The 23969-nt window shown below is 42.5% G+C and overlaps 1 protein-coding gene across 3 annotated transcripts in view; it reads left to right on the forward strand.

Moving 5' to 3' along the window:
* The first annotated feature begins 233 nt into the window (after positions 1-233).
* Positions 234-23969, forward strand: part of AMFR (autocrine motility factor receptor) — a 59631-nt gene continuing 35895 nt past the window's right edge. For 2 of the 3 annotated variants that reach the window (XM_019497304.2, XM_019497303.2), the window contains exons 1-9: positions 234-543; positions 4018-4110; positions 6492-6656; positions 9601-9753; positions 12938-12978; positions 13991-14123; positions 15015-15148; positions 18265-18375; positions 20469-20659. In XM_019497304.2, coding sequence (XP_019352849.1) covers positions 304-543; positions 4018-4110; positions 6492-6656; positions 9601-9753; positions 12938-12978; positions 13991-14123; positions 15015-15148; positions 18265-18375; positions 20469-20659 — 1261 coding nt within the window. In that variant the 5' untranslated portion in view covers positions 234-303. The remainder of the gene's footprint in view (positions 544-4017; positions 4111-6491; positions 6657-9600; positions 9754-12937; positions 12979-13990; positions 14124-15014; positions 15149-18264; positions 18376-20468; positions 20660-23969) is intronic. The other variant, XM_006258754.4, reaches the window with a different exon arrangement.

Here is a 23969-nt window from a genome sequence, read left to right on the forward strand (position 1 = left end):
TGGAGGGAGGCTTAGGGAAAAAAGTTTTTACAGCGGCAGGGTCTGGTCCTCGCTGGGCCGGGCAGCCCGGAGCCAGCTGAAAGGCCCGGCTCGCAGAGGGAGATCTCCCGGAGATCAGCCGGGCTCGGCCTTGGCCTCCCAATGTCCGCTCTGTCTGCGCCGGCCTCAGCCGCTTCGCCGCCCAGCCCAGCTCCGCCCCTCGGGCCGATGGCCCCGCCCCCCGGCCGCGGCGGCGCTCGGGAGCGGGGACCGCGCAGGCCGCTGGGAGGTGGCGGGGCCTAGCTGGGCTCAGACGCGATCGCTATGCCGCTGTTGTTCCTGGAGCGTTTCCCCTGGCCCAGCCTGCGCACGTACGCGGGGCTCAGCGCCCTGGCGCTGCTCGGCTGCGTCCTCAGCGCCTACCGCGCCCTCAGCCAGGCCCCTGCCGCCTGGCCTGGGCCCGAGCCCCAGCCCCAACCTGAGCCACAGCCCAGCCCGAGCCGTGCCGGGCCGCTGCCGCTGGACGTCGCCTACTATCTGCTGTCAGACAGCCTTTGCGTCTGGGTGAGCACGGACACCGGCGGCTGCACAGGCCCCTGGGCCCGGGGGGCTTCTGTCTGGGCAAGAGGGGCGGAGGCTGGGGCCGGCCGCTTCAGCAGGGGGCGCAGGGCTGGGCTGGGCCTTTGCTGCTCGTGTGGGAGCCGGGAGCAGGGCTGCCCCGTTCCCACCAGCGCGGGCAGGTTTGCCTCAGGCCTGCACAGGCCCTGGGAGACCTCAGCCCTGCTGCCCTTGCAGGCCTGCGTGAAGGCTGCCCAGACTGGCCACAGGGTTGTTCCCTGCTTTCAGGGAGCCAGGGGGTGCCTCTGCCTGCAGGGACTTTGTGTGTTGTGAGGATTACTTTGCACCTGTGGCTGGTCTGAATTTATTGCGCGGTTCACCAATGGATTCATGGCATATGTAAGGCAGGGGGTCCCTGCCAAGCATTGCATCAATCATGCAATTCATTGGTTAAATTGCACAATCATTGCAGATTGATCTCACTTGTAAAGTAATTCTCACACCATACAAATGTTCCCCCACCTAGAAAGACCCCACCAGCTCCCAAGGGAGTGCTTGAAAATGTGTAACCCTACAGTTGGTTTCTGTCCAGTTTTCATAAGAAGGTGCGGCAAGGCCTTGAAGGCAGCTTGGTACCTACCTGTGGGGGGGTTCAGAGGAATGTTTGAGGCCTTTGCTTTTCAGAAATAGGTTCTTGTATAGGTATGGGCTGAGCATCTCCTAGGACATCCCCAAAACACGACTAGGGTGGAGCTGGGGATAAGCAATTTGTTCTAAATGAATGTTCAGATTGGGGTCTGTATCACAGGGTCACAGATGACCAGTCCTCAAACATTTCAAGTGATATTTGTAGTAAAGTAATACAAGTTCTTCTATGGGTGATCCAATGTACACAGTTTTTACTGTCTAGGAAACCGTTCTGGTGGAGGGAAGGAACAATGTTGGCAACTTGTGAAAGGCAGGGGTGACTCCTTTGTGGTCTCTGGGGTTGGTGGGGTGAGGCACTTTAATTAGAGTGGCTCTCGGGAGCTGCTCTAATAAAAATACTTCCAATGTCTCGTGTATTCAGTGTCCCGTGCTTCAACGTGGCAGCGAGGATGCTTTAACTAAAACACGTTTGACAAGCTTTAGTTAAAGCACTGCTGTTTTGAAATGCAGAGACCCTGAATACACATGACACTTAGGCTGCTGGGGTGTTCTAATTGGAGCACTCCAGCAGACTTGGTGTCACATATATGCAGCTTCCCTGTGTTTCAAAATGGCAATGGGGCACTTTAACTAAAGCTCAAGTGAGCAGAATCAATTTGATAATCAAGTCTGCTACAATGCATTCTAATTAGAGCATGTTGGAGCAGGCTTTGGGCATGTGTGTAGGTGCCCTCAGGGAAAGGAAAGTAAAAGGCAAGGGAAAGGATAAGGATCCTCTGACAGGGCAAGACTTACGTTGCATTAGTATAAATGAACCAGATTTAGAAAAAACAACCCCAAAATGGTCATTTTCCTTGAGTCCACTAAAATAGTAATATTTGAACTGGCTTCCGTATTTAATGTTCATTTGTACTAGAGACTCAAATGTAGTGTACCTTTGTAATTAGCTTGTTAAATTGTCTTCCTCTTAGGTGACATAATTTTAGAATGTCATTATTTAAAATAATAGGGATTCTGTGAACTCAAAACATAATGGTCATGGTGCCTGTAACACTTTGGGATTAGGCAGAAGGCTACTCAGAATATTAAACATGCTACTCTGTAGGAAGTATTTGTAAGTGAGTCCTGTGTTTGAAACCACATTGTAAAAGTTGTGAAAACAAGGTCTTACAAAATCTAACACCAATAGAAATGTTTACACAAATAGTGCAAGTGATCAATTATAACCCTTGTAGTATTTCTTTGTAAAAATGTCATGACATGCAATTCCTGTGTGTTTAATGTGCTGGGGTTTTGTTCTATAGTTGCCTAAATAATTTTTTTTTTAAAGTAAATCCTCTGTTGTGTTTCACATCAAAACATGCAATCTTATTACCTGCAAGTGGAAATAACAGTTATTGGGTGAAACTTACTTTATTTATTTTAATGATCTCATGAAATGCAAACTCAACAAAGAACGTGATACTTCAATTAGATTATTTTTTTTTCATGTTTGATAATGTAATATAAATATAATAATAGAATATAAAAACCCAGGGTATGTTTATTTACAATATATGATTTTTAAGTTCGTTATGGATAATTTTACCAAAGTACCCAAGGGGCTGAGCCTCCTGAGTCCGATTTTTGAAATGGGGCTTCATCTGTTTAAGAGTCCTTCAAAAATTTACAATGTCCCTTGAAAGTGCATTTTGCTGGAATATAATCTCTTGTCACATTTTTCCTCATGTATTTTGATGTGCATAATTCAAAAGGTTTTGCTCATCAAAAGTATGAGATAAGTTTAAACAATTCAGCATTTTCTGTTTTTGATGGCTTTAGTTTAAAATGACTGCCAAGAGCTGTAATCCAAGAGAGAATTGATGCAGTTGCAGAAAGTATATAACTTATTGATTAGATTTTGAGACCTGATATGAATGATGTCCTTGTAATATGTTGAAACTGGAATTTTCTAACTTTGTATTAAGCAATCTAACAGTGAAGGTAGACTGCAAGAACTAAGAAACCTTAGCAGCGGGAAACGTAGAGATTAATTCTGTAGTTACTTTAAGAAATAACAAACCTGTAGTGAGGTGAATGTGTTTTGGCTTTGGACATACACAAACTGTCTCAGCTACTGTAAAGTGGCTTTTGGAAAATTCAAAACTTTAATTTGGGTGGGGTTGAGTGTAGGGGGGGAGGGGAAGGGCTTCAGTTTTAGAGCCCAGTGATGGAGATTCTTTGTAAAGCATCCTGACAACTTAAGTTTGGCTCCAAATTTAAAATAGTCTAGCATACTTTTATCAAACCTGAGGGGAATGGAAATATTTTGCAATTTTAAAATGTTCCAGTGGAAACTATGTATTTTAAACTAATATGTTCTTTAATGTTTGGGTGGCAACTAATCCGAAATTAGGATCTTGGAAATGATGCTGAATAAACAACAGTAAAACTGACTATTGATTCCCCCCATCCCCCCATTGCTTTAAAATGAAAGAAATATAACAAGCCAATGGATTTTAAAAGAATCGCTTCCAGTAATTTAAAGTTTTAATAATGAATTGATTTTTGTATTTTTTTTAAGTTTATTCTACAAAATGTTCACAGTAATATATTGTCCCATTGGGTGTTAAAAGGCTCTAATTTGTTAAACAAATCAGTCTAATTAGATAATGATTTCTAATCAAAACAGCTCCCAGTTGATGGCATTTTTGCACATCTCTTCATAGCTTGTGAATGCCCTGGTCTTGATGTGGACCATGGTTAATATTGTGTGCATCTGTCCTGGAAATTAAGAGTTAGAAAGCAGTATATATACCTAATAATGAGGGGGATTACTTAATTTCTTTGCAGGTACTTGTGAATACTGCCTGTTGTTTTCTGATGTTAGTTGCTAAATTAATCCAGTGCATGGTGTTTGGTCCTCTTCGAGTCAGTGAGAGGCAGGTAAGTAAGAGAGATAAATTGCCTTGCTATTGTATACGTGGTTATTTGAATCCTGTTTAGTTGCAAGTGTTTCGTATCATATTTTTGAAATATTGAAAGTTTCATAATTAACAGTTAATGTCCCCAACATGGAAGCTTTATTGATATGCAGATTTAATTAACCATTTACAGTGTCTTCATCAGAATATTTTGTCAGTATGTCTTATCAACATTTCTTTTCCTTTTTTTTATTGCAAATTCAGAGGGGATTTTCTTCATGATTTTGAGTTGCAGAAGACAGTTTGAAAATGCCATCTTGTAGAAGCAGTGGAAATTCAGTAGGAATCCAAAAGTCCTCTACAATTTTCTTTTGTTAAACAACTTCTCCAGTTCGTACAAGAACCCACAAAGCTTCCTGAAGGACAGCTATAACCTTTTTTGATTCATTGATAATATAGAAGGGCACTGAATTTAGCAATCATATTTCCATCATATACATTTTTATAAGTATCCTTAATCTGGGAAAAGATTCAAGGAGGTGTGGGGGGATTCTCCTGTTTTTTCTCTCTAGTTTGTGCGTATGAGTCTGTTTTCATTGTTGTGTCATTGGTCAGTGTAAAGACATCATTCTCCTGCCTTGCATAGTGGAGAAGCTCATGAGTATCTTTTCTTCAGTCTCTGAACGGAGAGGGTGTTTATGTTCCTGCTGTAGATGGTAAATTGAAACTGAGGGAGCACCAGTCAGCGTCAAGAGAGAGGGCTGATCCAAGCATACTTACTTACACTTACAACTATTTTTATGTTTTCCTGGAAATCTTTTCTGAAGTTTAGCAGGGAAAAAGGGAAAGAACTCCCCTTAAAAGGATTAAAAAAAGAAAGTTTTCAAGAGAGATTATCTCAGAGGTATTTTTAATCAGATGGTGGAATTATTTTGGAGTTAGTTTTCCTTTGAAGTATGTTGTTGAGAATATAGTCATCCTGAAAAAAAATGAAACCCTCAGGGTAGGGTACCAGTATTACTTTCAATGATCTTTTGCAGTCTATCCTTTGTGACCCATGTCCTTAAAGTCCTCTTAGTACTATGCCTGCATTATAAAGTGAGGCACTGATGCCAAATCTGTCAGTCCCTGCTGACCATATGTACATGGAATTCAAAGCTATGTCAGTACCAGTTTCTAGCATGTTCACTGTCCCCTTAAACACTGACAAGAAAGTGTCTAGGAGTATGGATCCTTTGACCTTTTAATAACTGGAGTGCACTTTGTTAGCCTCCCAAAGGAAAACTGGTTATTTTGGTTGGCCAAAATGTGACAGGATTTATTAGCCTGTTCTAACTGGACTGTTCATATCTTCATTGTGCTTTTATAGAGTTGATTAGTAAGATATTTCATAAAACTTCCCTAGTCCTTCAACCTATGCTGCTGGTTTTTACTCTGGCATAATTAACCAAAGTATTGTTTTTTCTTATTGTATGTGTTGGGGAATGCTTGTCCTGTCTCAGTATAGCTCATCTTCATTCTTAAATGTGGGCTTTATAATCACCAAGCAAGCTTTTAATGTTTCTGTAGAGGACTAGATTGGTTTTAACCTTTTCTCTGCATGCCAGCAATTAAGTTATTGGGAACATGCTGGCAAGCTAGAAGAGAACATGGTAATATTTGTGTCCCAACAGCCACATTGCTTCTACTTGCAGGCTCTAACTGAGATCCGGGTCCCATTAAGCTAAGCACAAAACAAATGGCTAGTAAGAAACTATTTACTCCATCTACAGTGCTGCACTGTTCTCTTGCAGTGGTACAAAATGGTCATTTGATCAAATGTATCTTACCAGACAGTGGCATGCAATGGAAGCTAGATGGATAATAGGGACTTCTCATTTTTTTCGTGTGGCATTCACATCTTGTAATTCTAAAACAAAAAAAAGTGCATCTGGCTGTGTTTGTAGCTGGCCTGTGTTAATGCATTCCTTTCTATTATCTGTTACACCCAGCTTTTGCTTCTTAACTTAGACTGCAAGGTCTTTGGAGCAGGAACCATTCTGTTTACTTTGCAGGGAGTCAGGTACATTGTGGCTTGTAGGCACGACCTTAATGTATTTGGGATCTAATAAAAACAAGTAGTGTGGAGAATCCTGCATCAGGGTTTCCATGCTCAAGTTTGCTGCTGACTTGCTGTATGAACTTTAGCTAGCCTTCCCCCTTGTGAAATAGTGATGACACTGCCCTGTCTCATAGGGCAGTGTAAACACTAATAATGAATCTTATGGTGTTACTTGTTCAAAGAGTGTTGTATAAAATATGAAGTATTGTTATTAGAACAGTAGCTGTTTGAGGTATGTGCAGCTAGTTAAGTGTTGTTTTTATGTTAACTACAGAAAACAAATGCATGTCTTCCTTTTTTAGCATCTCAAGGACAAATTCTGGAATTTCATCTTCTACAAGTTTATATTTATTTTTGGCGTGCTCAATGTTCAGACTGTGGAAGAAGTTGTCATGTGGTGCCTTTGGTTCTCTGGGCTGGTGTTTCTCCATCTCATGGTACAGCTCTGCAAGGATCGGTTTGAATATGTAAGTTTTAACCACTGCCTTGATGTTGGGAGATGGAAGATCCAGTCCCAGCTGTAGCACTGACTCGCTATGTAGCCTTGGACACATCACTTTAGTCTTGACTTGAGAGATGTTGAGCATAAACTTCTCAGTTAAATGCTGAACACCTACAAATAAAAGCTCCTTAGTCTTCTGAACTCTCAAATGATTCGTGTCAGTCATGAGATAGAGGACAGTAAAGGGTTTTTTTTTTTTGGGGGGGGGGGGGGGGAGGGTATAGAGAGAAAGAAATGCATAGAATATTTGCCAAAAAAAAAAAATAAGTTTTATAGTCCTTTTCAGTGTTGGCTGCATTTAATCACCTTTGTAGTTGGTTTCCATTACTAAGCACATGCTGTTTTTGGGGCATTTTGTGAGGTTTTCTTGTATGCGAATGTAAGATGAGCACCTCCTCTCCCCCCTCCCCCCAATGTTGATTTGAGGGAAAACACCATCTTGTATTCAGGTAAATATGGTATATTTTCTTTCATAAAGTGCTTAATTATTCTTTTATGAACAGTTATATGTGCTTTCCCTAAAATTCTTGCTTTCAATCTCTTTTTAAAAAGGTTCTCTCATCAAAGTGCTTTAGCCAAGATCCTTCCTTTATTTGATATTCCTGTTGGGATTTATGCATATAACTGTGGCTAGGTGAAATGTTTTTCATTTTTATATTTTTGGGTAAAAATACAAGAGAACGAGAAAATAAAGTGGATTTCAGGGTATACTTCTGATCTGTATGCACATTTTTCATGCCTTGCAGTAGTTCTAATTCTGTATCTCTCAGAAGCTGACAGCGTACAATGCACCTTTACAATACACAATATATTATTTATTTTTCATTTAAACTGTATCCCAAGTGGCGTCTGTATTGAATGAGTTTAATAGTAAACCATAGAGAGGGGAGAATTGCAGAAGTTCAGGTAAGGACAAAATCTGCTACTTATGAAAGGAGAGCAGGGTCGGGCAATTATTTTGGATGGAGGGCTGCTTACTGAGTTTTGGCAAGCCATTGAGGGCTGCATGACAGGCAGCCAGGGACAGATAAATATTAATTTTCTAAATTTTTTTAGGGGCCCCGTGGGCCAGATAGAAAGGCCTGGCATGCCGCATTTTGCCTGCCCCTGAGATAGAGGGAGGCAACGAGTCTGTACAAGGGGGCAGTAATTGTTGAATGGAATCCATTTTGTTGGGGATCTTAATGAATGAAGAGTTGATTCAGCTTCACTGAACACCCCCCCTCCTCCCAGCAAATGGGCCTTTACACAAGCTATCATAAGCTGCTCTAGTTTTTCATGGTCTGGTCTCTCCGTTTTGCTGAATAGAGGCATTAAAGTGTAATGTAGGTTAGAAAAGGAAAGCTTCCATAAGATTGAATGTACACTATATAATATTCAACAAGCATTTTAATTCTATTCTAGCATTAGAAAAATCAACTTTCTACTGTGAGTAATGATTTTCCTGTAAGTGTCTCTAATGTACTTGCCTCTTTCTCAGTCCCTTTGTCCTTGAATAAAAGTCTGATTCAGATTGAGTTCTCTGATTTCTCCCTGACTATACCACAGTCTGTTGTACTCCTCAAACTTTTTCCAATATCACTATACAGCCTGACTGCCTTGTGGCAGTTTATATGCATTTTAGTACTTAGTGACCTAAACCAAAATCAGATTGGGCAGTGGTGGGAAAACTCAGTTAAGTCAATAGGGAGGTCATCTGGCAGAATGTGTGTTGATGTTGCTTTCGAGCAGACTCAAAGTGAGCAGAGATTGTAAAGGAAGAAATGCTTATTATGTATACTTAAATATTTGAGAGAGGATGCCCTTTCTTGTTGTTGAAAAACTTTTAAGCCTGTATTATAATATTTCTCTTGGACAAAATGTCTTGTGTATGATTGACTTTGCAGGCTCAGCTAAGTGAATGCGAGGCTGAGCCAATCATACCTGGGAAAAGAATAACAAGTTTAACAACCACATCCATGGAATATTTGGGTTAGCTTAATTAACCAGGCACTGTTACTTGAGACTTTGAATCCCACTTGGGATAAAGGTATGAGCCTTGATGCTTTGTTTGCTAGTAACGTCGCCGTAATTTAAAAATGGAACAAGAGTCCAGTGGTTTGCAGCCTTTGGCCCATATGCAACAATGAGCAGTATCATGCTTTGTTCTTCTTGTCAGTCTTTATCTGTGGAAACCAAAATTTCCTGAGACTGTAAGCAGCATCAGAAGGTTTTTCCATGAGTTGCATTGGGTACCGCTGAGTGGAAAACACTTAAGAAAATGTTGTTAAAATTACAGGTACTCTTAAATGAGATAAAGGAAATATGTTTTAGTTTTGCAATCAAAAGGGGCAGGCACAGCCTACAAGTCCCTATGCTGGGATGAGATTTTTTGCGAGTAGATGGCTCTTCACTCTGGAAGAAAATGTATAATACGGTCCATTGCCTAGAAGCTGAAGCTACATCAGTTCAGACTAGAAGTGAACATTTTAAACTGTGAATACAATTCACCAATGGAAAAAACTTCCTTGGGCATATGATAGATTCTGTATCACTTGCAGTCTTCAAATTGTCACTTGGTGTCTTTCTAAAATAGCACCACTGAGTGTTACTTACTTGATGCAATAATTACATGATAATGTCCTGTGTCCTACAGGTGGCCAGAGTAGATGAACACTGGATTTTTAAAGCCAGCAGGACTCATTAATATAAATGAAATTAAAATGACTTCAGAGAATACTTGGGTGTTTTTTTTCCCTCACTTTTTCAGACCTTATAGCAGCTCAGTCAGGTAGTTGAGATTACAACACTGGTTTTATTCAGGAAGCAAGTAGGTTCTCCTGAGCTGAGCATGTATTCAGTGAGACAAGAATGGAGGACATGGATGAAAAACAACACTGTAATACTGTTTTCTGTTTATCTTGTTGCAGCTTTCTTTCTCCCCCACCACACCATTGAGCAGCCACATCAGAGTCCTTACTCTACTGATTGTCATGTTACTCTCCTGTTGTGGATTAGCAGTTGTTTGCGGTGTTATTGGCAGTACCCATGGAATGCACACTCTAGCCTTCATGGCAGCAGAGGTGAGGCTTCCTTTATATGCCTGTCTGTTTGCACTTTGTCTTCCCTGCTACCTTTGTTTTTTTCATGGGAGGAATTGTGAAGTTCGGTTTTTGAAGCCTCCAACCAACCAGCCAGGAAGAACTGAAAATTATGTTTCTATTGTCAAGTAGTTGACCAATTTGGGTATTTCTCTGGGTAAAGTTTAAGAACAAATAAGTTTTGCTTGAAGAGATGGTAGCTGTATGTTCATGAATGCTGTCTTTTTAAGACCGTTGAAATCAAGAGTTCTGCATATATGCATATAAGAAACTGATAAATTTGTGTCATAAGCAATACAAGCAGAATTAGCAGAGGTATCCATTGCAATATGTTTATATTTAAAATTTAACATGCAGCAGAATATTTATTTCATCTTCAGCATAGTATTTTCTATTTATGTTTTCTGTTGGGTGGGACTACACGTTTACCTTAGCTCAGACATTCAAAGCTGGCTATGCATATCAACTTAATATTGAATAACAATTCAGTTAGAGATGGCGAAGAGGAAAGGAAATGGGCAGCTCAAAGTGGGGGTGCTCGTATTAGCAGATATAATAGTAGGAGAAAAAGTTGTGTAGAATCTCTGGAGGACAGTTGGTGAGATTGCAAGAGTAGCCATTCATAACAACTGTTGAAGGATTTGATGTTTGTTTTATTAATGGTTTAGTGCAAATTCTCTAAAATATAAAACTGGGTCACAGGGTCAGGTTTGTGAAGTGTCCTGGGTTTGAAGATTTGTCATGTCACTATTTCTAGTATTAAAACCCCTTTCATCTTGGCTTTGTTCAAAAGCTGTTAGATTTGACCTATACTTATGTAGTTTAAGAAATAGATTCTTAATTCAGATATCAGAAATGGATCTATACCTGTCCAGATGTTTCAATAACCATTTAAGGGCCTTATCATTTGTTTGCACAAGTTAGCCTGTCTGGGCGCATCCAGATGAACATGCACGTGCCTCTTGCCCTGTCTCAAACCCATTTGAGATGGGGCAAGAGGCATGTGCCGGAATGCAGAAATGTTCCCCATACTGCATACTTGCAGCACAGGGAGAAAATTAGATCCCTGGATATCCAGGGGTCGAAAAAAAATGGAGTTAAAAAAAGCAGGACAGGGCACAGTCCCGGACCATGCCCTGAGGCAACTGGAGGCTGGGTCCTCCACAGAGACGCTCTGGCTGCCAGAGCATCTCTGTGGTTAGCCCCTTGCCCTGGTGCTGAAGCACAGGCAGTGTGCTGCAGCACCAGGGCTCCAGTGCCAGTAAGTAAGGGGTTGGGGGGGGGGGGGGGGGGGCTGGAAGAGTGGGGAGGGGACTAGGGGGGACCCCCACTGGCCCCACCCACTCCTGCATTCCCCCCCCCCAGTCCTGCCCTGTATTTTAAAGTCACTCTGTAAAATATCCCAAAATCCATTTTCCTCCACAATTAAAACAAAAGACCACTACATAGAGCAGGGGTGGGTAAAGTCTGGCCCATGGGCCAGATCCATTCTACCTGGCCCATGGGGGGCCCCTAGAAAATTTACAAAATTATCTGCTCTTGGTTCCTGTCAAAAAGGAAGGCAGGTGGGGATCTTGCCAGGAGGTGCAGTGATCGGCAGGGGGGGCTGACAGGGATCATCCCCCCCCCCCCCCCCCCCCCCCAGCTCCCCCTACGTACCATTGCTGGAGCCTGAGTCCAGCTCCTTGTGACTCGCATGCCATATGTGGGCAGGCACCATGCTTCAGCGCCAAGGCAAGGACCAGCCATAGAGACGCTGTGGCTGGCTACCTGAGCATCTCTGTGGAGGACCCAACCCCTGGTTGCCCCCCTTTTTTCCACTGAGGTTTTTTTTTTTTTTTTACCCCTGGTCTGATTTTGACACCCCGTGCAGCAAATTTACGGTGTGGGGAATGTTTTCTTGTTCCCACATGTGCCTCTTGTAGCGTCTCAAAGGGCTTTGAGACGCTGCAAGACACATGTGCGCGCTCATCTGGACCTGCTCCATGATGCAGAATCTATCAGATTACAGGTTTTTTAAAGTAGTTAAAATGTAGGGCATAAACTCTTTCATTTGACCCTTGACAGATGTTTTTCTCATCACGCATTTCATGCCATGTCCTATCTTTGACATAAATCTGTGCTCCACAATTTGCCCATCTAGAAGATCTGATTTATTGTTCTGTTTCACCATTTGCAAGGTTATAATTTGTTCACCATATTTACTTTTGCTCTGTGGTTTAGTTTAGCAAGTTTCTCTGTAACTGAAAGCCCTCATGAGAACAAAGTACAGTAACTTTTCTGTTTCTGTAACCTGTGTGGGGTTGCTTCAGCAACAAGCAGAAGAAGCTTTCATTGTAATGTGTCTGATGCGTGCAGGTTATATAGCTGACTTCTTTTTAGTGAAAGATGACTCCTGATTATAGCATACAGTACTAGGTGATTTGCAAGTCTGCATTTTATCCTGACTTTTACGTGCTAGTTGGATGATTTGGATAGCATAAAATACCATGAAGATTTAATTTGGGTAAAGGGCTGCATTATTTAAAAAAAAATCTCTGAAATACGTATTCCACAGCAAATGAAGTGTGTTGGCAGATGTTATGAATTATTAATGAATTAAGTGCAAGCTGAGGAATGTTTTTAATAGCACTTCTTAAAAAGGGGAGAGAAAAAAAGGAACTGAATCTGCAAGTTTATAGCTTCAGGCGGGGGTTGGAGTTTTCAGATTTCTCAGTTTTGTGTTCTCTCATGCTCAAGTTAAGCTTTTTGAAGCAATGTTTTGTTAAACTGATTCTCAATTGCCTCACTATAAACCTAATACATCCTTGTGGTACTCTGGACTTACCTCTTCTATTAGTTAAGGAGCAGATTTATAGCTGCTGGTTAGGTGTCAGCGAACTCCTTTTGAACTTCAGACTTAGTCCTTCTCCATACTGAGATCCGAACTATGTTAGATCTGATTACAGATAGCCAGCAAAGTTCTGAGCCCAAAATGGATAGGGCTTCAAGGCTTAAAGGGGCAGCATGACGCACAAGGGCAGGGCAAAGAGCCTGGAGGCAGTTGACTTGGATTTTATTTCTGGCTCTGTGACCTTTTAGGTCACTTCCACCCTCTGCCTCAGTATCTTTAAAATGGGGGATGCAGTATTAATGATGGACCTCTTTTCCTTTTTCTTTCTTATAGTCTCTGCTTGTGACAGTGAGAACAAGTCATGTGATTTTACGGTAAGCAGTAAAATTTTAGGTGATGCCTATTTTCAAACATTGAGGCAGATAGAGCTTCCCAGTTTTAAAAGTGGGGCTTAGTTTTCTTGCATTATTGCAAGTATCCCTTTTGGAGTGGGACAAAGGTAACACTGATCTTAAAAAATGATATTGTTTAGACAACCTTGGGATACAGTGGAGTTGCATCTTATGCGGGGGTTAGGTTCTAAAGTCAGCGCGTAAGGTGAAAATTGCGTATAGTCAAAATTACACCAGCACCAGATGAAGTAGTTGGCTTGCGTTTAGGGGCCATGTTGTACGAAAAATGCATATCTTTAAACACTAGAATCACACTCAGCGCGGCGAGATGCTCACACTTTGAGAGGCGGGAACTCATTGAGTGGAATGGCGGGCGGAATCTCCCACACTATTTAAATTGTTATTTTTCTCTCTCTTTTTTTTGCCAAGCGCGTATAGTTGAATTTGCGCAAGTTAAATGAGCATATGATGCGACTCCACTGTATATTCATAATGGTATGCTGAAACATGAACTAAAATGTTGTCATTGTATGAAACAGGACTTAAATTGGGCTGTTAGTGATGTAGTACTTTTCTTAGATGGTCTTATTCTCCAGAGCCATAGTTCTCTTTTCATAAAGAAAAAAAAAATATGTAGGTATGAAAGTGTTGACAACAGCCTCTGTCAATAACTGGTAGAACAATGTTTTTTAGCCCATGCAACTTAGATGGATGCTCTGTCACCTGGAGGCATCTCAATGCCAACATGTTCCAGGGCTCGGAACTAAAACCTGCTTGTTTAATTTATCACAAATAATGGTCTTTAAATCAGTGGGGTTACTGAAATTAGTAAAAAGTTCAGATTTGGACCCAGGTGTTGAGAAGGGGAAGGAAACAGTAGCTGATGGGAGAAAAAAATGGTAAAATTGATTAAAAATATTTAAAAAAAAATGTTGGAGATCAGTCTTTACACTTAAAAAAAAAAAAAAAATAACAACAATGACATCTCTTCCAGTTATGTAATTCATCTTTGGGATCTCAACCATGAAGGAACATGGGAAGGCAAAGGAACTTATGTGTATTATACAGATTTTGTCATGGAATTAACCTTACTTTCACTGGACTTAATGCATCATATTCACATGTTGGTACGTAACATTGAAATTAACACTGAGGAAGACTTCATTATCTTAATATCAAGTGTTCAAACTGCATACTCGTTAAATATTTAATAGGCTGAACATTGCATTGAGGCTGTCTAGATATAGAAATGGAACTATAATGTGACTTCCTAGGTATTGTCTGCCTGCATAATTGAACTCCTTGGAACCAATTTTGGTTTGGGGTTTTTAACTGCCTGTATAATTATCTGTTTAATAGATGTTTAACTATAAATTAATTTGCCCTTGAGAAATGTCAGACCAAATTATCAGCAGAACCAAATTATTTCTGTTCCCGGAGGGAGACAGCAAATTGGTCTGAAGTTTGTGTTTTTGCTATTGTGAGTGTTTTGCAGTTTTCAGTGTGAATTTAACAGTGAATCTTTTGATGATGTTTAGTTAATCTTTAGATGTTGACTAGTCTGGGTGAAGGTAAAATAAATTCTTTAATACTGGCTTCTTTTTGTATTGTGTGAACTTGGATCATTCCTTCTCCTCTCAAGCTGATTCAACTCCCACAGGCTGAAATAAATGTTCCTGCAACTGAACTTTCACTCCTGTCTTTTCCCTCCAACCCCAGTTGTAAAAAATGAATAGCTGTTTCTTTGAAAACATAACTGACAGGAAAAAAGTCCTGTTTCAGTGTAACATCTGTTAATGTGGCTTTGTGTGTGTGTACTTGGGGGGAGGGGGGAATTTACTTTTTTGGAACAACTGCCTAAAATTTGCAGAGCCCTTCAGACTCTGTAATGCTCCATTTTTTTTTTTAAGCTTAGCGGCTTGTATGTGAAGTGCATTTTATGCTGTTTGTATGTCCTTCTCTCTGATTCCCTGGCATTCACTTCTGCACTACTGCTCCTTTCTTTTTTTAAAAAAAAGCTATTTGGCAACATCTGGTTGTCGATGGCCAGCCTGGTGATCTTTATGCAGCTGCGTTACCTGTTCCATGAGGTTCAGCGTAGAATCCGCCGTCATAAGAACTACCTGCGTGTGGTTGGAAACATGGAAGCCAGGTGAGCAAATGATGAGAGAGTGAGAGGCTCAAGTGAGTTTCAAATGCTGATTTAGATCCTGAAGAGAGAACCTCTTGATTAATACATACATCCTGTGTTCCTTCAGTGTGTATCATAGTTTTGGGCTAGGGAGGCCCAAACTTGCAAAACCAGTTGTTAAGTTTTTATGCTTATATCATGCCAGTAGCAATTTTTAAGGTTTATTTATAATCCTCTGGGCTTATTTTGCCACCTCTCATGCTTATTAGAAACCTGAGTTTCACTTTTATTATAACGTTGTAACCAGTAACTAATGTTACAAAGAATTATCCAGGAACTGTTATTTATAATCTTTGGGCTCATCTACATGTGTACTGTGCACATTAGCCTATTTTAATGTACTTTAAATCATCACAAAAATGCTCTTTAGCTAATGTGCATTAAAATCAGCTAATGTGCATTTTCTAGTACCTTACAATCGAGGTACTAGATTTAATGCATATTACATAAAGCACATTAATGAATGTGTAGATGTGCCCTTTGGCACTAGGGAAGGAATAAGAGGTTCAAAGTTTTAAATCCCAGTTGTCAAACTTTAGCCTTCTCCATGTTAGAAACATTTGCTGGTGTATCTAAAATAACTTAAGAGCAACCTAACTAATCGGTACAAACCACTGCAGATAGTTGCCCTTATATTGAACTTGGGTCAGTTAGTTACCAACTTATGCTGGCTCAGTATCTTAAACAGAAAATTTTCCTCAGCCTTCAGTTATTAGGATTAAGCTATTAGGATTTGTCCATAAAGCAGTAATTCACAAATGAAAGCTATGTTGATTTAAGCAAAGTTTAATCATGTCTAAGAGCATGTGTTTAAATAATTATTTCTATATTTTTTTAACGTAGTGTGTTTGGTGTAGACAATGCCTTCATCTCAGGGTTAAAGCTGAAGCATCAGGTTGGCATGGAGATATACATGATCTGAGAAAAGGCTGAAGTGCACAGCATTATATATGGGAAAGTGCATGCAGACTATCATATCACCAAAGACTGGTTGATCTCTTCATTATTGTTACCTTTCCTTTTGTCTTTTATGGGTTTCAGTAAAATTCTTTACCATTTTGAATTCTGTGGATTTTTCACCCTTTTAAAAGAAACCCTGGAATTGAAGTTATACTAGATTTAAAATAGTTTCAGAATTCCAGAATAGTAGGACTGGAAGTAATGATCTATTGGGGCAGGATTAGGATAAGAGGTATGTGGATGCTCAGAATTCAACAAGGAGTCTCTAGATCTTTAATCTAACTCTCCCAATTGGGCTATGGTGATAGTGATAGCAAAGTCAGTAATAGAACTCCTTCTTTGTGTAGTCTCAATCATTCACACCAGGGATCCAAGTGAATCTCGCTATCCTTGAGGTGTGTTCATCACTAATTTGGAACTAGACTTCTAGGCCAGTTAGTAGGGGTGTGCGAGACAGACTGTATTCGATTCGGATTTGGTCTGAATCGGGGACAGTGATTTGTTGATTCAGATCACTGTCCCCAGTTCAATTCAGCCAAATCCGAATCTGAACACTTGATGCTAATTCAGAGAATCAGCGATTCGGCCATAGATACAGCTTTAAATGTTTTTTCTACATACCTTGAGGTACCAGGCGCGGCTTGTGAATGCTGCGATGCTGGGGCGCATGGAGCATCCCACAGGAGCGCGGGGGGGCCCCCCCACATGCTCAGCTGCGAACCTGGAAGTGGACCGGAAGTAATTCCAGTCCACTTCTGGGTCCACCAGGGAGTGTTGGAGGGGGGGGGGGGCCATGCCTCGCAGCTTGGTGACCAGCTGCGGGGGGTCCCCAGGTGCTCCTCCAGACCCAGGATGCACCAGCCACTGAGCCAGGGAGGTGCAGGGGGGACCCCCCCAGTGTGCTCCCTGGCGGACCTGGAAGTGCTTCTGGTCCACTTTTGAGCCTGCTGCCAAGCTTGCTGGGGAGCTCCCTGCACTCCTGTGGGATGCTCCATCTGCCCCAGCATTGCAGCATTCGCAAGCCGTCTGGTACCTTGAGGTATGTAGAAAAAACATTTAAAGCTGCATCTATATCCGAATCGTTGAATCTTTCCGAATCTGTCTGAATTGATTCGGAGGTTTCCAATTCAATTTGGAGAGTTTAAAGGGTCTCCTGATTTTGATTCGGATTCGGAGATTCAGCCACCAAATCAGGCTGAATCTCTGCTAAATCGAATCGGGGACCAAAGCTTAGCATAACCCTACCAGTTAACTCTCAAGAGCGAACTTACTGTACCTCAGAATGGTGTCTTCATACATTTTGCTCTGCTGTGTGGCATGTCCCTGAACCAGAAGTAGTGTAGCTGTGCCTGTACTATGCTGTGAGTGAGCATACTGGCACTGTCATTCGACTGTGCTAATTAACCAGTCCACAGAACCTGCATGGAGGTGGCTACTCAGGTCAGGAGACAGCCTACTGGGAGCAGTGTAGTGTTTGAGGGTGCTGCGGCTGGGCAAAAGAAACTTGTGGCCTAGACATGCTGCAGGTATTCTATGATTTCTCTGCAAGATATTGAAAGATTCTTCATGAAACTGTTGGCAGGATTCATTGCCCTGCCTGCGAGTGCACTTCTTCCGTAAAGTGACCTTACTGTAGTGTCACTAATGTAGCATCTGCACAGGACTGCTAGAGCTAAGCTGTTTGCCCATGACATAAAAATGCAGAGTTTGTACTGAAGTGCAGAAAAAAATGCCTGAAACCATCACTCACACCTAAAAGAAAAATAATCTTCAAATTGATGTAAACAACTGCATTGGTTTTTAAGAAGTATCACCTTTTCTTGAGCCAACACTGTACATGGGAGTTCTCAACCTAGTAATCAAGGCCTTAGGAAGAGTGAAGACAGGTCCCTTAAGAGGTAGATAAAGCTGTGGTTCCAGAATTGTTAGGTGATAGATTCAAACTTTTTACTGTTGTAATATGAGGTTGGGCTTTGGAAAAGACTGCAAACTACTGCTTCACCTTCTCCCAAAGGGAATGGTGAGTGCAAAGAATTAGGCTTTTTGGTAACAGCTGCTAGTTCTGTAGCTGTATTGGGGTTCATGTAATCAATTACTTTGTCTTTTTTCCTTTGTAGGTTTGCAGTTGCAACTCCTGAAGAACTCGCTGTTAATAATGATGATTGTGCCATTTGCTGGGACTCCATGCAGTCTGCACGTAAACTTCCATGTGGGCACCTCTTTCACAAGTATGTATCTGGGGAAGTGATAGTGTTGAATTGATTGATTGCAGGAAGTGTAACATAGCATGATTTGAGCATTGCTAATTTGTTTTCCTTTATCCCTTATCCCAACCTCCATGCAACGTTGCTTTTTGGATGGTAAAGAAAAATAGAAGACTGATGATACCCCAGCCATGTGTTTAAAAAAATGGGGGTTGGCTATGGAGGCAAGAACTTAACGATGAAGGTTGATTTACTTGAAGAGCCACTTAAATTCATTTTTTGTGGTTTATATGAGCCACCACCCTTTGTTAAGCACTCCTTCTGTGGCTCTTTTGACAGTTTATCATCAAATCAGAGGTTATAATCTGGGGGCTAATTTGTTGTTGTTCACTGCAAACCTTGTCATACATATTTATCTGCCTTCCAGTAAGCCTCTAATGAGATAATTTGTTGCTGCTGCAGAAATTCTTATTATAAAGCTACAGAACCCTATGAATATTTAATCATCAGCCATGCACTTAAGAAACTCTGATTCTTCTCTTAAGAGAAATGGTTTCCCATGTACCTAAAATGGCATCGCTGCATTCTCTCTGAAGCTACATTAATCTCAGCTGCATGGAGCCAACAGTTTAGAGAGGCAGCATTGGATGATTTAACTCAAATGTAAAATAAATAATCAAATAAATTAACCTTTTTATCTACTAAGAATTAATTTTCTCCTTTCAGTTTTTTTTGATACTACCAGACAAAACATGAAGCATTTTCTCCTGTCCTCAGTTGTACAGGAGTGTGTAGTCATTTATCTTGGGGTTGTAAAAAGACAGCAGGGCAGATTCATATAGTTTAGATCAGCCTTGTGCCCAAACCTTACTAAATTATAATAAGAATTGGGCAACTACATCTTTTAGGTCTCTTTGAAAGTTCTATCTATAGCTTTTAGGAGAGCGTGATTTGAATTTGCCTTCTCAGCAGTACCTCAGATTTATTTGCTATATGAGCAAATAAATGGCTGTATTCAATGATGGAACAACATTGGTAACAATTATGTGCTTCTTGGTGCATTCTCTGGAGGACCAAGTTGATGTAGATTTTTCACTGTATCCATTTTGCCATTTCTAGCATGTCCATTACTCTCATCTGGCTATCAGTTGTTTATTCAGTTTAATTAGACTGCTTGACCCACTGGACTTAGAACATTTGCCTCTGACTTGTAGTCTGGCATTGAGCAAGTCACTTGACTGATGTCTACTTGAGTTTTACAACTTGTAAAATGGATGTTATATTTATTGATTGTTCCAGTAACATGCATTGAGATCCTCTGCTGCTAAACATTATGCAAGTACAAAGTGGACTAGAATGCTAAAATGTTTGAAGAAAGTATATTGAACCTTTATAAAAGAAAAAGATTTTGAATGGAGAAAATTTCACAACTGGGTCAGTCCAGTCTCAATCAGGAAGCAAAGTGCTTGGTGAAATTCTAAGTTCTGGAACTCGAATCCCTGTTTTTTTTTCAGTAGCAAGAGCTAATTAATCATTAGCATTTATGAAAAGGGCTCCCTGAATATGCTTTCACTTGCATCAGTGATTTTTTTTTTCTGTTCATCAAGTTCTCATGCTTCATAACTATATGGATAAAACTAAATATTGCAACAAAAACAATGAGGCAGTTCATTGGAGTGGGAACACCAGACCAGTCTAATGAGACTACCTTGAAGATTAACCAGTCCAACCACAAAATCTCCTTACTTGGTTACTATTATCACTGATGCTAAAGAATCATTATATTTCTCCTTTCAAGTAGAAATTACTTGCTCTGAGCTAGTTGGGCAAGTTGAATTACTAGTTGGCCAATTACTGAGGTTCTCTACAGGTGGCGGGGGTTTGCTTGGAAGGTAGTTTATGGAAGCAAAGTACTCTTTCTTTGGTTGAAAAGACCAAGCAAGCTGTAGTTCTGGTTGGAAGCCTTCAAGGAATTTGAAAATGTCTCCAGGGTGTTGACATGCATGTGTTAATAAGCTACATGGAATATACTGCCTCCTGTCAGTCTACTCATGATATTGATGCCTTAGACAAGCACTGTAAGCTCATTGGTACTTTGTTGCCTTGTTTCTTGTCAGCTCATGCCTACGATCCTGGCTTGAACAGGACACATCCTGCCCCACCTGCAGAATGTCTCTTAATATCACAGACAGTCATCGGGTTAGAGAGGACCACCAAAGAGAGAACCTGGATGAAAACTTGGGGCCTGTGGCAGTAGCAGAAGGCAGACCCCGCTTGAACCAACATAATCACTTCTTCCATTTTGATGGTTAGTCATCCAGGCTTTTAAGTTGATATTGTTCAAAAAAAACCCCTACCAAAGAGGAGCAGCCTTCTCTGCAGGTGAATCTGCATTGCAATCTATGGTAAATTTAAATGAGGGGTTGTCAACTGGGGGTATGCGTACCCCTGGGGGTACTTGGGAAAGCCCCAGGGAGGATGTGGTAGCAGCGTGCAGAAGCGGGGCTATCTGGGAAGCTCTGCTGCCATATGCCTGCACACTGCCACGCCACTGCTGTTGCTGTGCGCCATCGCTGCTACCGCTTTGCGTTTGGCTGCCAGGGGGACACCTTCTCCCTTTGCTTCACGTCTGAAAGTGGGTACCCACCAGAAGGGGTGCTCTCCTTAAAAAAGGTTGAAAACCCCTGACTTAAATCATAGGAACCCCATTGCCCCCTTTTCATATTTAGGGGGGAGTGTTGTTTCACAGCAACTCAGATGTGTACTTCCAAGAGTACACACAGACTTTAGAGAGCCCTTTTGTGTCTTGACCGCTGTGTGGCTCCTCCTGTTTCCTTGAGTTTTGCACAGTTGGTTGACTGTTTTAGAACTGTTGTTTATTCCATGTGTTTTCATGTCCATTGATAGAGCAGGAATTTCCTGTGTTTGTTTCTTTGCTCTGCTGTCTGATCAGTGTCCAATCTTAAAAGGTTGTTTCTGTTGATGTCCTGGTTAGGTACATCAATATTAGCTCCATTTAATCCCCCTTGTACTAGTTACAGCATGCAAAGGCCTTACAAGACTTGGCCCCATCAGAACCTCTAGTGGTCTGAGAGAACTTGCCTTTAAAAGAAAGCTTACAATCAAAGCAGGTTTGTTCTTGCAAGGGATTTGTTTCTTTTGGGTTTGGTAACATATTATGTGATGTACTCACAAAGCACATGAACTTTTCACTGGTCCCAAGGCATGCAGGTAAATCGGCTCTTGCTGGAGCAGACAAAACCTGCCTTGCAAATCTTTCAGATTTTGGTGTGCTGTCTTTCCCAGTTGTCCCCCAAGTTTTGTCATTTGATCATCTTGAAGCCATTTTGGTTTGGTGTAGGTTGATAGTGGTTCAGTTTGGTTTGCACTAACGGAGCTCCCAGCCTACCTATAGCAGAGCAGCTCAGATGTTGCTCTGTTGCACAATGGACTTATGGTTGTCTGTCTTGTTTCTGTGATCTTTATCTGAAAGGTCAGGCAGGAGAGTGGAAGGGCGCAGCCCATGCTGGTGCATTTATGCACAGCAGTGCTGATGGCCTTCTGCACAGCTGCAATTTGCTGTGTCTCCTGAAGATGCTTGAAATTACAAGATCACTTTTCAACAGCTCTCCTCCCTGATATTCTTCTGTGGTCAGGAGACCACTAAGGTTGCTGTGGAGACATTGCTCACAGCTAATCGTGGGTTGATTAAAAGAGGGAGAAGAAATAAGCAAGGGAAGTTAGATTATGACAATGGTCAGGAGGTCTGATATATTGTGAGAATCCATTTCTCAAGTTCCTGGTCTTGTCCATTTAGCAGCAGGAGGTGGAGGATCACTTAGTGTGTCTGTTATCTTCTCCAGTGATACTAGCAGCAGGCCTTTGAAACAAATAGGGGACAAATTTAGCCCTTCACAAGCAAGTGCCTCTTGCTTACAATTGGTGGGAGATGATACCCCCACTGCTCTGTTTGGCCCTGTAATTATTTGGGCCTAAATTTTGCTCCTGGGCGAGTGTTTTTATTCTGCAGTGTAGGACTTCATTACCGTCCTGGCATCCCATAGTCAAGTTCACATCTGCTTGATTTCCCTCAAAATGTGAAACCCTGCTATAACTGCTTCAGCCAGAAGCCCCATGCTGAGCAGACGCTTTTGGCCTAGGCCCCTGGGGCTGTTCCTACCTCCCCGCACCAGAGGGAAATTTAGATTAGGTGGCGGGGGTGGGGAGCAGGGTAGAACTGTGGGTGATTGCCCGAGTCCTCAGTGCCAGGCCAGGCTGGCTGCTATGGTCCCAGCGCTGCAGCCAGGAGCCACGTGGTGCCAAAGTGGCTGGCAGGGGAGTGGAGAGAAGCGGAGGCAGCTGCAGTCAGGGAAGCTGTGAAAGCAGCAATAGGTGGCCAGCTCCGTGGTCGGTTCTGCAGCCATGGCGAGGGATGGAGGCGAGGTGGGGAGGGTGCAAGCGCTTGGGCTCTCACGCAGTAGCCGTTGCCACTTACCTGGAGGCCTGTGATGGCCGCTGCCTACAAAACCTCCCACTGCCACCGCGGAGCTGTGCCTAGAGCTGTGCATCTGGCTGCCAGGCCACAGTGTCAGCATCGTGGTGGGCGGGTGGCACGCAGCCATCCCCACCACCACCGTGCTGCCACTGCCAACCAGCGGTCGGCCATACAGCTGTGGGCACAGCTCTGCGGTGGCAGTGGGAGGTTTTGTAGGCAGCGGCCGTCACTGCCATCGCGGGCCTCCAGGTAGGCGTCAGCAGCCACTGTGTGCGAGCCCAAGCCCCCACCTTGCCTTCGCTGTGGCTGCAGAGCCGGCCATGGAGCTGTGCTCCGACTGCACGCTTGGTTCCCTCTCCCCCTCCCCTGGGCAGCTGGCTGGGTGGCATATGTGCGGCCCACACATGGCGGGCACCACCACACTGTGCCCCACATCGCTTGCCTGCAAAGCCCCCCTGCAGAGGGGCTCTCCTACCCTCACACCCTGGCTCTGCTGCCAGCTGCGATGTGCTGCCTGGGAACAGCAGCACCACCCCGCTAACTCAGCCCCCAACCATCTTCCCCATCCCTGCCTCACGGCCCCACTTACCTCCATGCTCCAGGGGCGAAGGGCGAGTCTGAGCCTGAGCCTGGCCTTGGCTGCTTCAGAGGCTCAGGCCCTGCCCTCCCCCCTCTCCCTCCCCCTCTGGCCAGGGCTGGGGGTTTCCCACCCTTTTTGCAATTGGCTCTTGCAGGCTGGTGCTGTGCCAGCCTGCAAGAGCTCTTTGCAGAAGCGGAGAATCCACAGATTTCTCTGCCAAAAAGAGAAATCCTCATTTTCTCCAGCTAAAAACAGGGGATCCGTGGTTTTCTCTGTTTTTCCGTAGGAAACGGAAAACCCCAATCCCTGGCAATCACCCGTGTGTACACTACACAAACATATGTGAACTAGGACAAAAATATTTTTTGAAATCAAATGTTGTAGTAAATGTTTGATTTTTAGAATATAATTTGGTATTTTTCTGGTTTTGAGATGGCAAAACTTTGCTGAAAGGAGTATGGGGGGGGGCAAGGGGAGGGACCTTCCAATAGTAAAGGTCAGGGGCTAGGGGTGGGACTTCTGGTCCCAAGATGGCGACCAGGG

Source organism: Alligator mississippiensis, chromosome 10 (assembly GCF_030867095.1).
Source record: "Alligator mississippiensis isolate rAllMis1 chromosome 10, rAllMis1, whole genome shotgun sequence".
NCBI classification, from domain to species: Eukaryota; Metazoa; Chordata; order Crocodylia; family Alligatoridae; genus Alligator; species Alligator mississippiensis.